This window comes from Leopardus geoffroyi, chromosome A2 (genome assembly GCF_018350155.1).
Source record: "Leopardus geoffroyi isolate Oge1 chromosome A2, O.geoffroyi_Oge1_pat1.0, whole genome shotgun sequence".
Classification (NCBI taxonomy): Eukaryota; Metazoa; Chordata; class Mammalia; order Carnivora; family Felidae; genus Leopardus; species Leopardus geoffroyi.
In genome coordinates, this window is record NC_059331.1 from 43,614,807 (window position 1) to 43,629,765 (window position 14,959).

The 14,959-nt window shown below is 34.3% G+C and overlaps 1 protein-coding gene across 1 annotated transcript in view; it reads left to right on the plus strand.

The window, feature by feature from the left end:
- Positions 1-14,959, plus strand: part of CNTN6 (contactin 6) — a 284,097-nt gene that overhangs the window by 188,139 nt on the left and 80,999 nt on the right. The window contains 1 exon segment of the mRNA XM_045493582.1: positions 12,795-12,979. Coding sequence (XP_045349538.1) covers positions 12,795-12,979 — 185 coding nt within the window.

Genomic DNA, 14,959 nt, shown 5'->3' on the forward strand with positions numbered 1-14,959 from the left:
AATCCGACCATCCTAAAACACCATAGACTAGCATGAATATAGAGTTAAGACAGAACTTGAGATACCTGCCTGAACTTTAATTGCTCTGACTTTAGGGATGTGTAACTCACTTTCCATGTTGGGGTTTCGGAACTGACGTGATCACAGCTTTCAAGTCAGCTTTGTCTCATTTGTTCAACATGGCAGACTCTTAATTACCTAAGCTGCAAATTAACTATATTGTGAAACACCCTAAGAAACTCTGTTTGTAGGTGCTATGCAAATGTAGTATGATTGACGGATAGATTTTAGTGTCTCCTTTTAGGAAAATATAGGCCTTTGCTCTTAGTGAAGAAATTAAACTGATATCCCTCATAACTCTAATACTTCTCTTAGAAACAACCAAACACATTTTCCTTCTTCTTCTTCTTTTTTTTTAACCTTAATTTAGAAACATTGCTGTTAGTGCTCAGAAATGTAAATAAAATTAGTAGCAGCACTGAATGTTCTATGTGTTCTGAAGCCTTCACACAGGACTATATTTATGTAGACATGTATATCTTATTTATTTTTTTCTAATTTATGAAGGAAAAGATACCCAGCTTGGCTATTAATGTTAAGCAATAAATTTGAAGTTTCAACAAGATGTTTTTAGGTATTCCAGAACTTTCAGATGACAGAGAAGCTATCTACTGTTTACTTTTTTCTCTTACACATATGGATATCATTGTAAATTATACCACAGAAAGGTCACTATGGTACCTCAGGAGAACAATGGCATTTTCAAATCAAACTACGTACGTTTACATTTTTTAGGCCTTTAACAATTGCTTTAAAAGAAATCAAAGAAGTGTCGTAAAATTTTCCTAATTGCATGACTTGTAAGTAAGTTGGCTTTTTTTTTCCCCTCATTGAATTGAGTAGCTGGAGAGCAGAATATTATTATTCCATGTATGTTTTGTCCCATTTGCCCCACACTGAGACCTAGTCTTTAGGTGCTTGTTAATTGCTTTGCATGTTATTGTGATACTATGTTGTTTGAGGTAAATTGAAAATTCTGGTAAATTCTATGGTAAACTTCATAAACTACCCCCACCTTTGCTGTGCATGCAAATCTGAGAACTGACAAATATTCAAGCCAATCTTTCAAAAATTGAAGGACATTAATCCTCAACAAGCACACATATACATGCACTCACCCTAGGACTGAATGACTTATTAGTGGATTCACTAACATTTCAAGACAACATTGCTTTCTGGAAAAAGTGTAGACTTTGAAATCAAAAAGATCAGTGTTTAAGTTCTAAATTCCCCTGTGAATAGCTGGACTACTCTGATGAGTTTACTTATCTGTAAAACAAAGGCAAAATTAGGTAGAAGATAGATAGATGATAGATGATAGATAGATAGATAGATAGATGAATGATAGAGTAGAATTATTGTAAGGACGGGAAATACTATTAAACTTACCTACTTATATACCAAAGTTCCTGGCTCATAAGAGGTAATCAATAAATACTAACAATTTTATTAATTATGGTAATTGTCAGTGCTGCTTTAACTGAGGAGGTAAAAAGGAACACACAGGAGAGAAAGGATCTCTGCATTTTATATGTGTATGTGTGTATGTGTGCGTGTGTGTGTGTACTTGTGTATATACATGTGTGTATATATACATGTGTATAGACATGTGTAAATATACATGTATATACATGTGTATATACACACACATATATAGATATTTATGTATGTGTGTATACATATACATACATTATATATACATATATATACATTTACATTATATATACACATACACATAACATTATATATTCACATTACATATGCATAAACACATTTTTGTTTGTTAGTTTTGTTTTGTTTGGTTTTAATTAAGTAACCTCTACAGCCACTGTGGGGCTTGAACTCATGACCTGAAGATTAAGAATTGCATACTCTACCAACTGAGCCACCCAGGCACCCCATGCATTATATTTTTGTGCTAATATAATCCTCAAGGACTTGCTCAGAATAATACCTTTACCATTTCAAAGTTCTGTGTTCAATAACATGTATAAGGGTTATTGTCATCCCCTCACTCATTTGGCAAATTGAACACAAGTATTTGTTAACTCAGCAAATATGCTTTGAATGCCACATTCAATCATTAATTCCTTTATTCCTTCATTTATTTAGTCAGCCAGTCAGAAGGAATTCTACAAGCCACAGACACCAGGCTAGGCTCCGGGGAAATAAAGAAAATTACATGAAAGCCCTGTGGAGTTTGCAGGCTGCTGAAAATAGAATGGGTGTAACAACACATGATGACACATTTTTCTTGGGATCTGCTCTTTCCTTACAAATTTTTGGTGAAGAAAGAGTCAAGGATAGTCACTCTGGGAGTCTCACTGATTATCTTTTCCTCAGGCTGCCCTTTGTTCAATTGAGATTAGAGGGGGTCACTCTCAATTCCTTTGGTAGAGCTAATTTTAGGCTGTTGTTTAAGGGGTCCTTTGTATCTCTGGAAAATAGGAGGTTCTTGCTTCTTTTTTTCTTCTTTCACCAATATTTCCTTTGATTAATAGACTTTTGAATAACAGTTTTAGAACAGAAAAACTGAGCAGGTAGAACAGTGAAATCCCATATAGCCCCACCCATTTTCCCCTATTACTAACATTTTGCGTTAATATGGCATATCTGTTTCAATTAATGAACCGAGACTTTTATTCACTGGAGTCCATACTTCAAATTTGCTTGGTTTTTGTCTAATGTCTTTTTTTCTTAATTCCAAGATTCCATATAGGGTACCATTTTACACTGAGATTTTTTGGTCTCCCTATTCTTCTTTGCTGTAACACTGTCTCAGACTTGCCTTGTTTCTGATGACCTTGACAGTTCTGAGGAGCAACGGTCATTGTCATTGTAAGATTACCCTCTGTTGGAATTTGTCTAATATTTTCCTCATATTTAGACTGAGGTTATGGGTTTTGGGGAAGAACACCAAGTCAAAGTGCCATTTCACCACATCATATCGCTGTTACTATTCCATCACAATGACTTATAACTGCTGATGTTGGACTTCATCACTTGGCTGATGGAGTTTTTGTTAAGATTCTCCACTGTAAATGTACTGATTTTTCACTCTTTCCATACTGACTGTTTGGAAGGAGGTCAGTATACACCATCCATATTTTAATGAATAGGTAGTTTGTGCTTCACCTCCTTTAAGGTACTGAATCCTTATACTTTATTTGGCATTCCTCTGCATGGGAGATTTGTCATATTTCCCTGCCCATTTGTTCATTTATTTCTATCAGTATTGATCAGTGAATATTTATTTTATACTTTGGGTTATAACCCTATACTACTTTTATATACTACGTTGTTCATGTGTACGTACATTATTTTGTAAAATGTTTTGTAAAAATCTTAAAACCGTAAAGTATGAATGTATCTGCAGGTCCTTAAACACCTTCTTTACCCTCATTTGTGATGACAGGAGGACATTTGAATGTGTATTTTCATCCAGCCTCCTCCTGGTAGACACTATATTTCTTTTTGTTTTGTTACCACTTTTTGTTGCCACAAATAATGATGTAAGGAATACTCTTGTGGCTGTATTTTACCCATGCCCATGAGAACTTCCTCAGTATATTTTCAGAAAATTAGAATTATTGGATAAAAGGAACCTAAAAAGCTAAGTATTCTGAAATGTGTTGCCCTGTTCTCCTGAAGAGTACTTGTAAAGGGGCCATTTTCACAGACCAGGGACCCAGCCTACAAGTTGGGTCTCTTTTGATCTTACGTGCATACTCTGAATCCAGTGTCAAACACTCCTTTCATTTTTTCCCCAAAAACCATAAAGTGGAGTTTAACAGTGCTGTTTCTAAAATTAAACTAATTTGAAGGCTCTAAAACTCATCCAAGAAGAATATATGTGCTTCTGGAAGCAACTCGTCATCTTCCCATCTCAGTCTATCACCACCTGTCCTAGGAGACCTACATTTCTTACTTTTTAAATAGTTGGCAACTGCATGAGAGAGATGTCAAATCCACAATGGTATTGAACTGAAGGAAAAGAAGTCACTTGCTTCCTTTTTTCCAGCTGACCTTGAAACCATTCTCTACAACCTTTATTGGAATCTGGAGGTATCTCAATATGTTAAAACAAACAAACAAACAAACAATTCTATCATTTCATCTTCTGAACCTTGGACAAAAGGAACTCTATCCACTGGTTAGATAAAGAAAATTTTCCAAGCACATCCTAATACATCCTAATAAGATAACCTGTTTTGTATCTGGCTAGTTGATGCAGGAGAAGGAAAACATGATGGTTTAGAGCTCAGTCTCTATGAAAAGGCACACTTTGGTTCAAATACCTTTTTATTTTAAGTGTACAGTGTGATACTGGATATGTTATCCAGCCTTTTTCCACCCCAGTCTCCTTGTGTACTTCTGTACTGTGGATAACAGTAATCCTGTGTCAAACAGTATGGTTATAATGGTTTCAATGAGGCACTTAACACAGTGCCAGGCATATAATATGTGTTCAATACATATTGCATATATTAATGATAGGATGATGATATATTAGCATACCATATGTAATGTTTCCTTTATGTCTTTATATGAAAGCATATGGTTATGATCAGAGCTAAAATCAAGCCCTATAAATTTGACGGAACATAGGCTTCCACAACCTCACGTACCTTAACTGAAGTGTCATTTTCTTTACTTTAGAGCAGCATAATGTTCACACAATCAGAGAAGTATTTATTTAGGGTTAATATTATGTATTGACAAAACATTATGGACAAGCTGCTAATTAACTTCTAAATGCAGTATCATTTTCACCTTGGAATGCTGGTCTCCAGTTTATGTTTCACGTGCAAATTAGTACTTATTTTACTTTAGTTAAAAAGAATAGAAAATGGCAACAAAATTCTTAGGGAATCTTTAAATAATAGAGCCTTCTTGTCCCTATGTGATGATGATCATGGTGATAGGGAAATTTAGTAAACCTTGTTTGTGGTTCAAACTTTGTATTTCACGGTGGATTCTCATATTTCCTTGTTTGATCTTCTCAAGAAGCCTTTTATGTACCCATTGTTATCTCTAGTTATACGAGAAAGCGAGGGCTCAGAGAATTGGGCAATTTGCATTCAGTCACATAAAACCTGCCTGTGTCCTTTTACCCTACATGCAAGTACCACTCTGCTACCATTGCTATTATGACTAAACCATTTGTAGTTTTCCAGTTGGCTGCAGCAACTGTACTGTCAAATACCAGATGAATAGACGCATACCATAAAATTTTTCCCTCGGAGAAACCTGGCATAGACACTGACCAGTAGAACAGGATCATGACTGCGTTTACATCACTGAAAAAAAAAAAGTTTTCCTTTTTCTGTAACACTGAGATTGCTTTTCTACAGAACTCATGAACATATCCACATTGTATCCCCATAGGACAATCTTACATTCCAAGCTCTTTGTATGAATATTTCAAGTTGGGGAAATGAAAGTAGCTAGCTGAACAGTCTGAAAATTTAACAAAGGCACTCTTTGCTGGTTTTGTTGTTCTGCTTCACTGTCTTCGATTAAAAATGGCCACTGACAGGATTTTCTGAAATGACGTTCAAGTTAAGAATAATCCCAAATATAAGCATCTTAGGAAACTGGTTCTCTGTACCAGTTTCTAGTTAAAAACTTAGGATAGCCTGGATTTAAGCTGTGGATAATGAGGTTTAAGAAATCCAGGGGAGAAATATAAACTTTCTCAAATAGCACTAGTAATGAAAATTCTATTTATGGGCTAATAGTATAGAATTGAAGCACAGTTTCTAGTAGTGTGTGAAGAGCTTTAATTTAACTTCCAATTGAGGTTGGAATGAGGCCAGATGGTTAACAAATGTATACTCCGTCTTCAGATAAAATTAATAGGATGCTCTCTCAGTAAAAGCATAATGACGAGAGAGAATGGAGTAAAAGTCCTTATTTATGGCGATGCTTATTTAAGAAGCACAAAACCAGAGGGGCAGAGGAACAAAGAAAGAGAGAAAAAACTTTGCTGTTATTATTTGGTAGTATTTCATTACTGTGAAATTTCAGGAAACTTGATTTAGCAAATAGTAACCAAATCAGAAAAGGCTTTTGCAATGCTCCTTTTGAAATACAAGACTCGTGAGCGCATCACCTATGGTCTGAGGAAACTTTGGATAAGAGAGTTGTTTCAGATTGGTTTTATTTATTGAGCTTTATATCCAAGCTAAATTTCTACATTGTATGTGGGAAGACTTTAAAAAAAAAAAAAAAGACAAGGAGGGATTGAAGCTAAAAGCAAAATGTTGCCAGATATGGCTGATATTTGCCATTAGGATAATGACAGCACCATGTATTTTGACTTCCCTTCTGTAACAGCACAGTTTCAAGAGATTTAACAATAATCTCCATTCTGAAGACCCCTCAAAGATCCCCCTTGCTCCATGGCGTTCTTCATGTATTTATATTTATAAAGTATGCATTTTAAATAGACCACTTATTTTAAACTAGGATGAACTGCCAGTGAATATTGCATCACTAACATCACCGACATGGACAAACTAGGTAGATCCTAGGGAGCATGCTGAATCCATAGTGGAAGAAGTAGTCTACTAGTGTTTATAATTGAATGGGTGGTAACTCAAAGAATTGGAAGGTGACTCACAATAAATTAGCCTGTACTGGAAGTCTAAGTGGAGGAGAATTGGCAGGCAATAATTTAACAGAAATTACCTGTCTCAACGTGAATTCCATTCCAAAAGGGTAATTAGAATTGTTAACAGCTGCCAGCTGAGTATTTAGCTTAGATGACAAATGGAAGCCATCTGTCACAATGCCTGGTACATAGTAAGCACTCAGTTAATGAGTACTAATATTCACAAAAATGCTCAGGTATCTTACACAGGACTTTGTTTCTCTTTGGAGAACTCTGTATAATTCCTTTCCTCCCTCCCACCATGGTCTTAGATGATTAACCATGTTGGAAAACAAAGGTGGTTCACAGCAAAACATGTAGTATCTCACCTGAGAGATCTCTGCCCTCAGGGTGAGGAAATAAGCATGACCCCTGGGATCCGGGACAGTATCCTAGCAGCCTATATATAAAACAGTGAGAAGCAGGAAATTACTTCTAGAGTCATATGGGTATGTTTGTGTACCTGTTTCAGTGACAGTGTGGAGATCTATTTTTAATTTACAAATGGTTCATAAATCAATTTATGTTGAATGCATAGTGAAGGGAGTCCTTAACAGAGAACAGAAAATAAATAAATAGCAGCTGGGATTTTTCCTTTTGAAATGATAACAATAACATAATAATGATTTTAAATGATTCTCTTAATTTATCATTAACACTCAAATGTAGTGTTTAATGTGTGCTAAACAGCAGGTTGAACATGGGACATGGATTGTATCATTTAATCCTCACAAGATCCTGTGAATTATGTACTATTATTAATCCCCATTCCACAAATGAGAAAATTCATGTTTATAAGGTGGAACAAAATATAGCTGATAAGTAGCTGATAAGAGCTGCATTCTGCTCTGTACTGCATAAATAGTATTCTATTATGACAGCTTCATTATTATAATTATTATTATTTACATAGCACAGTATGTCTTAGAAAAGTGAGCTTGCATTAACAAACTAGACTCATTACTAAAATAATTTCATTTTTTGTAGATTCCAGTTCTTCCCACCCACTGTCCATTTGGGATGCCTTTAGAAAAGACAGAGGGTGTGAAATCTAAAGCAGTTCATTTAGTGTCTTCATAAGAAGTTTCAGGACAAAATGGGAACTTTTGATTAAAATGCATATGTATTTTTATGTAATCTGTGTTTTGCACTTATTCTCTCTGTCTCTATATATCACATTACCAGTGATAATCAGGAGGATGGATCATGGCATTCACATTTAGCAGTGACATAACAAATCGGAAAAAAAAATCTCAGCATTTAATTAGTAACTGTGAATTCTTATAAAACTGTTTGATTTTTCTCCCATTAGTAATTTTAACATGAAATGTAGTCACAAAATACAGTTAAGACTTCTTTAAAAAAAAAAAAACTTTTAAAATGTTTGAGTGATTTTTTTGATAGTGTAGTTGCCGTGAGAATTCTAATGTATGGAGTATAAAATGTAATGTCCACCATATTGGTTTTTTTTAAAGTTTATTTATTTTGGGAGAGAGAGAGAGAGAGCACAATATGCATGAGCAGGAGAGGGGCAGAGAAGGAGGAGAGAGAGAATCCCAAGCAGACTCTACACTGTCAGCACAGACCATGAGATCATGACCTAGGCCGAAATCAAGAGTCAGACACCTAACCAACTGAGCCACCCAGGATCCACCAGCAATCCACCATTTTGTATAATTCAGTCACACAGCATCTAAATCCAGGCATCAGAATCTATTTGTCATGTCTTTTGTTGGGGCGGAGGGGAGAGGGTTGAAAGCATCAAGAAAACAACTCAAACAAGCTTAAGCCAAAAAAAAGAAAAAGAAATGTATTGACTTACAGAAATGTTCAAAGAGAGATTGGGGGGGTGGGCATCAGGCATGACTTGATCTAGGCGTGTGAAGAATCCCAAGATTCTTGCCTTTGTAGTAGCTTTAGCTTTCAAAGATACTTGCTCCATTTGGTGGGAAGGAAATTGTTGCCTAGAAGTTCCAAGTTTCTATTCTGTCTGAGCAAACCACAGTGAAAAAAAAAGATTCTCTTTTCGACAGCTCTTCTGAAAACATTCACAGAATTGAGTATTGTTTTCTCTGATTGGTTGTCTTGGTTCTCATAATTGACCAATCCCAGATACTATGGTGCATCTGCTTCTAATGGCAAGACCTTTATCTTGTGCTCTCTCCTGAAGCCAGAGGTCTAGTGCTTCCAATTCAAATCAGATGAAGTAAAGTTAGGAGGCTCTTCAAAGGAAAATCAAAATGCAGACAGAAACCAACCAATGACCCAACCAAATATGGATCCACTGCGATTGAGAATTTAGGACTCTAATTCTTATACCTTTCTTCAAAATTGAATAATCTTACGTTAGAAGATTATATTATAATCTCCCTAATTAAATGGTTTGTGGGAGAAGATTTATCACTCCACCCCCAAATGAGGTAAAAAAAAAAAAAAAAAAAAGATGTTCTTTTTTATGTGAGAAACTTATCTCTGTGTTCAGCCTTGTGTCTCTTCTACATTTCTACATCCCTTGCCTTTTGCTATTATTCTGGCGTAAATTAGACCTTGTATGTTCCACAGCCATGGCTTTCCACTAGGATTCTACTGCTTAGTTCTGGTCTTGTATTCCGCTGATGTTTAATACTTCAGAATACCATTTCTATGTGTGTCTAATAGCCATACCATACTGAGAATTATTTAAGGCTTCCTTAAAATCGATGTTATAATTAAAGTAGAACAAGGCCAGAGCATATTGGGAATTCTACTAAATTGGTTTTCCAAGAAGCAGACCTTGAAAGGATAATTTTTTGCAAGCGGTTGGTTAGAAGAGTTTTTAGAAAGAACCCATGGGAGAATGAAGAAGTGGGACAGGGAAGGAAGAGTAGCCAAGCAGAGTATGGTATCAAGCAAAATGTCATGGAAGTTAAATTTGCCTCAGTCCTGTATGGGAGCTCTGGAGAGACTCACACCTGAGAGATGGCCCACCAGCAGGGGCAGGGAAGATAGAATATTTGTATCACAGCATTTAGTCAGTTGTTAATTGACAGCTGTCCCTGGGGATATGTAAATACCTAGCTGCTTTCACCTCTTTGAAGGGAAAGTTAGCTACAGCAGCTTGAGGGTGGTTGTCACAGATACAGATACTCAATGTTGAGGGTAATAGCACTTCAGAATCTGTGGTGGCTAAGGGATCAGAAGGCACACAATTAGAGTACTGACACTGTCTGCTGCATTACTTCTATTGGAAAGGTATATCTCTATCGGATATGCCGTTTCATCCGTTAATGGAAAAAAGCGTATCCAGAGAGACTTCGGTGCTATCACTGAGTTCTTCTGTGGAAAGTAGGAATAGTTAGGATGGATGGGACTTGTTCTTTTTACCCCAACTTAATTTGGACACTTAAAATGGAGAGCCACTTGAATAAACATTTTTTTTTTTTAAAGGCGGGGGGCAGGGCACCTGGGTGGCTCCGTCAGTTAAGCATCATGATCTCACCACTCATGGGTTCGAGCCCTGTGTTCAGCTCTGTGCTGCTGGTGGCAAGCCTGGATCCTGCTTTGGATTCTCTGTCTCTCTCTGTCTCTCTCTCTCTCTCTCTCTCTCTCCCTCCCTCCCTGCCTCCCTCCCTCTCCCCCACTCACACTCTTTCTCTGCCTCTCAAAAAATGAATAAACATTAAAAATTAAAAAAAAAAATGGAGAGCCACTACTGTAAAACCACAAATGCCAAATCCGTGGGTGATCCTACAAAAGCTGTAGGGTCTGTATTGCCTTATGATTAAGTACATAGCTTTTAGGGCAAAGAAACTTGGAAATAAATCCTATTTATGCCCTGTAACTATAGGAAAAGTAAATGAAATGATCTTTGCATGTTTTACCCATACATAATACCAGGCACATAGTTCGTGGTTAATAAGCAGTAGCTATTTACTGTGATATCATTACAATTATTTTTATTAAATGCCAAACTGACTCAGATTTAGATAGTTATGTTAAAAATTGACTTCTGTTTTCATAATCAAAATAAAGAACTATTATATAACTGGGAAATACTCAGTCTTTACTGATTTTGTTTTGTCTGAATGCTTTAAGTTAAAAGCTTTTTTCAGTTAAATACTCTTCATGTATTGGTCATAAACCTCAGAGGTACACTGTCATAAAAAAATGGGAAAGGATCATGAATTTAGACAAGTATCTGAGCCTCTATTTATTTTTCTCTTTAAGTAAATTTTCTTAGAAATTTTTACTACATAGATAATTAATGCTTTTGTAGAAAAATAATGGAAAATAGAGATAAGGAGAAAGAAGAAAATTAAAGGCATTAATATTCCTACTACTCACAGATAATAATTTTCACTGTCTTCACATATGTACAACATATATTTAAAAAATTAGATGATAGGGCATATACTACAAAATTTACCAGACTTGGTGAAGATCTTCCTATATGAATAATTTTTCTTCTAGAATTTCATTTTTATTTGTAGTTTTGTATTCCATAAAATGAATATATATAAGAAAACCAGTTATCTGAAGTTAATTGTTGGTAGGAATATGCCATTCTACTAAAATGTCAACCTAAATTTGTGGTAAGTGGAGAGTCTTTTTAAAAAGACAAAAACTAAGTGTATCATAATAATTATTTTTTTGTGTGTTTATAAGAATTCAAGTCACGTTTTTAACTATATACTAATTCTGAAAAGAATAGACAAATCACACACTGACTAGGGGATATGTTTTCTGGCAAATCTATAGGAGCACATGTATGGCTTTCTACGTTGTTTATGTCTTTGATTTGAATGGAAGGGCCATCATTGTTTGCCAATAAAAAATTCCTTGGACTTGATCAATTTTGCTTTATTTGAATCCTCTACTGAGTCACCATCACCAATTTTCTTCAGTTGTTTACTACTCAAATCCCACACCTCGTAGTCAACCACTTTGTATTTCATTAGGTGGTTTCCCCACATTATTTTTGTTAGCTTGAAGAAATCCTGTATCTTTGACAAAGTTTACAAGTTGGCGTTGCAAAATGATTTACTTTCATTATTATTGTTAATTTAAAAATTTAGAATAGAAACATTTAAATCATCTGGAAATCTCTTAGGGAAAGTAGAATGACTTGGCAGTAGGAAAGGAAAGATGTTAATGTAAATAGATTAGGGACTGATCTTACAATCCTGCTATAAATTTACATGTAGCCTGCATTTCTTTATATTATATCTGTAAAAAGTAAGGTCTTTCTCACCACGAATTTCTAAATTCATCACTCTTTGTTAGCTCTTCAATTCAGATATTGTAAATATATTTTGCTATTTTAAAAGATATTCATATTAAACTAAAGATATTAGACATAACATATTAAGCTAAATCTATAAAGGAACTCCACATATTCTAATGATACAATGTAAAGTTATCTTTTACGTTATTTATTTATTTATTTTTGGTTTTCATTTTAGATAAGTTATAAATGAGTACATTCTTTTGAGGATGATGAAACCTATACTCCCAATTTATATAGATCTATTACATAGTACTGGTCCTGCTTGATAATCTAGCTCATTCATCACAGAGGTCTTCAGTTATGTATTAGTACCAATTGAGCTATAGAGCAATCTGTATTTTACTCTTAAAACCTATAATATATAGAAGAAGCTTGCCTACTCTTAAATGTCACATGCTCGCAAGGAATTTCCTGACCACCATATTTACACTGATAAAATCTTGTACCTTTTTCTGCACTCTGTTTCCTTTTTGCAGTTACTTCAATTTACAAATGTATTATTTTTTATTATTTATTTATTGTATGTTTCTCTGCTGGTCTTTAAGCAACATGAGGGTAGATAATGTATCTATTTTATTCATCGATTTATTTCCTGATAATAGCACAATGATTTGCACATAGCAGGCACTTAAGAAGTATTATAAATTGCTGGATGAGTGAATGGTGAATGCTTGCATGATCTGAAAAGTAGTCATAACATAATAGATTGATTGGAAATTTTTCCTTGAGAGTTATTCTTAAGGACACTCTTAATTTATCCTGCTGTCGTAAAGACTAAATCATCTTCTATTCTAATGAGGTATAACTGTTTAGTCCAGTCCCCGATATTAGTTGGAGGAGGTTGGATGGAAACCCGTTGCCAGGGAAAGTCAAGTACAGCAAATCCCAAGCTATTCTTGAAATCCCGAACTTTCAACAGGAAGATGAAGGCTTCTATGAGTGCATTGCAGGCAACCTTCGAGGAAGAAACCTTGCAAAGGGTCAACTCATTTTCTATGGTAAGCTAATAGAATTTCAAAAAGTATATGAAATTTTTGGTAATATCCTTCATAGGAGATAGTGAAGGTCATTAGCATGGTGTGGAAAATGTCATAGGAGAAATAAAGAAGACACATGTGTAGGTTAGGATGCTTAATACACTGATGGGCAGGTGGGCATGACCATTTTTAAAATACGCTTTTAATTCCATCGTGGTCTTTACTTGCTATTATTTATTATAATTGCCTTGAAAGTATCAGCAATGTCACATTAAAGCTATAAAAGTTTATAACACAAAGTACCATAGAATTCAATATATTTCCCATAAAACATTCAGCAACAGCTCATGACAGTCTTAATTATAATCCTAAGTAGAATTAACAAAAGGAGAGACTGACAGGAGAAATATAATACTGAATGGTAGTTTTCAGTATTTGTTTCTATTTCCCAGATTTTTGTCTGTTCATATGTAGATAATAGAAAAATAATGTTATTACTACACTTAAAATATATGTTGGTCTCAATTACCAGAATCTCAAACGAAAGCAAATATTATATAAAAATTGGCTTCATGTCTTCTTTTATTCAGACGAAAATATACAGTTGCATAAAGTTTGCTTCTTTTTTTTTTTTTTTTTACAGAAAATAAACCATAATATATACCCCAGAATTATCAAAATGTTTGGTGCCCTTAAGATATTCTTAACTTATTTTTGCCAAATTTAATATATCAGTACTGGAGAACTTTTTAAGACTGTATTTACACATGACCAAAAATACTTTTCTGTGTGACATGTTTCTGTGTGACATGCTTACAAACAATGATAAAGTAATTGGGGAAAATATGTATTTTTTTCATAACTGGAAAAATCTAAGGTATTGTAATTACCTCATAGGAATAGTGATTGAGTATCCTGTGGGGAGAGTAAATTGTGCATTGATTATATTATTTTCCATTTCCTTTAGAATTTCCTATTTTAACCTAGAATGCAAAGTATTATTATATATATATAGAATATGACATCCTGCTGATTATTCGTCTACAGTTGTAGCTATATATACAGGTATTTTTTGAAACATTCTTTCACATCTAGCATCCATTGTAAATAAAATAGTAAGGATGTGACTGGGAGTTTTGGGTGGCACCAAGATATTAAAAGCTTTGGCTAGTTTTTAATAGAGATTTCATTTTTCTATTAAGTAGACAAAGATATAACCCAGTGGTTAAACAAGAAATGAAGGTATTTATAAACCAGAAGTCAATAAGAAAGTGCTTTCTGTACAGAAACTGTTAGCTTACACAGCAGATTTTACAAATATTAATTCTTGTCATTCTTAATGATAGTAAGAAGTAGAAATATTTGTCATTAGCCATTTAATGAGTTCAAATCGTCCTTGTGGGGTAATAACAGATAATTGGTCAATAAGATTAATATTATACTTCTTATTAACCTATTGATTTACTTGTTATCATGCTCCCAAAGGAGGAGAGTATTGACTCAAGTACCTGAGAATTGCTTAATACCTGATAATTTTAAGAAAAGAAACGGTTTTATTATATTGCGGTGTTTAAATTCAGAGCCCTTTTCTTCTATATTCCATCTTTATTACCTCGAAAAGAAATCTTTAAGTATCATCATTATAGAAAATGATACCATTATAATAATATCATTATAGAAAATGAAACCTATTCAGAGAAGTTAAGTGACTTTCCATAATCACTCAGTAGGGAAAGAAAAATCTAAAATCCAAGCCTACGGTTGACCTGAAATCCTAGGTCCTTTGTTTCATGCATTTCCTACATTGTTGAAGATTTAAAACTTTGGTCTTTAGAATCTGAAGCATGCAAAGAATTTATGTATTAACAAAATAAATACATTGTAAAGTTATAATTATCGCATTAAACATTAAAACCATATGTATTTCAAACTTTTACAACCTATGTGAATTTTATATGTATTTATTTCTTCTCCCAGGTCAAACATATGTTAAGAAAATTT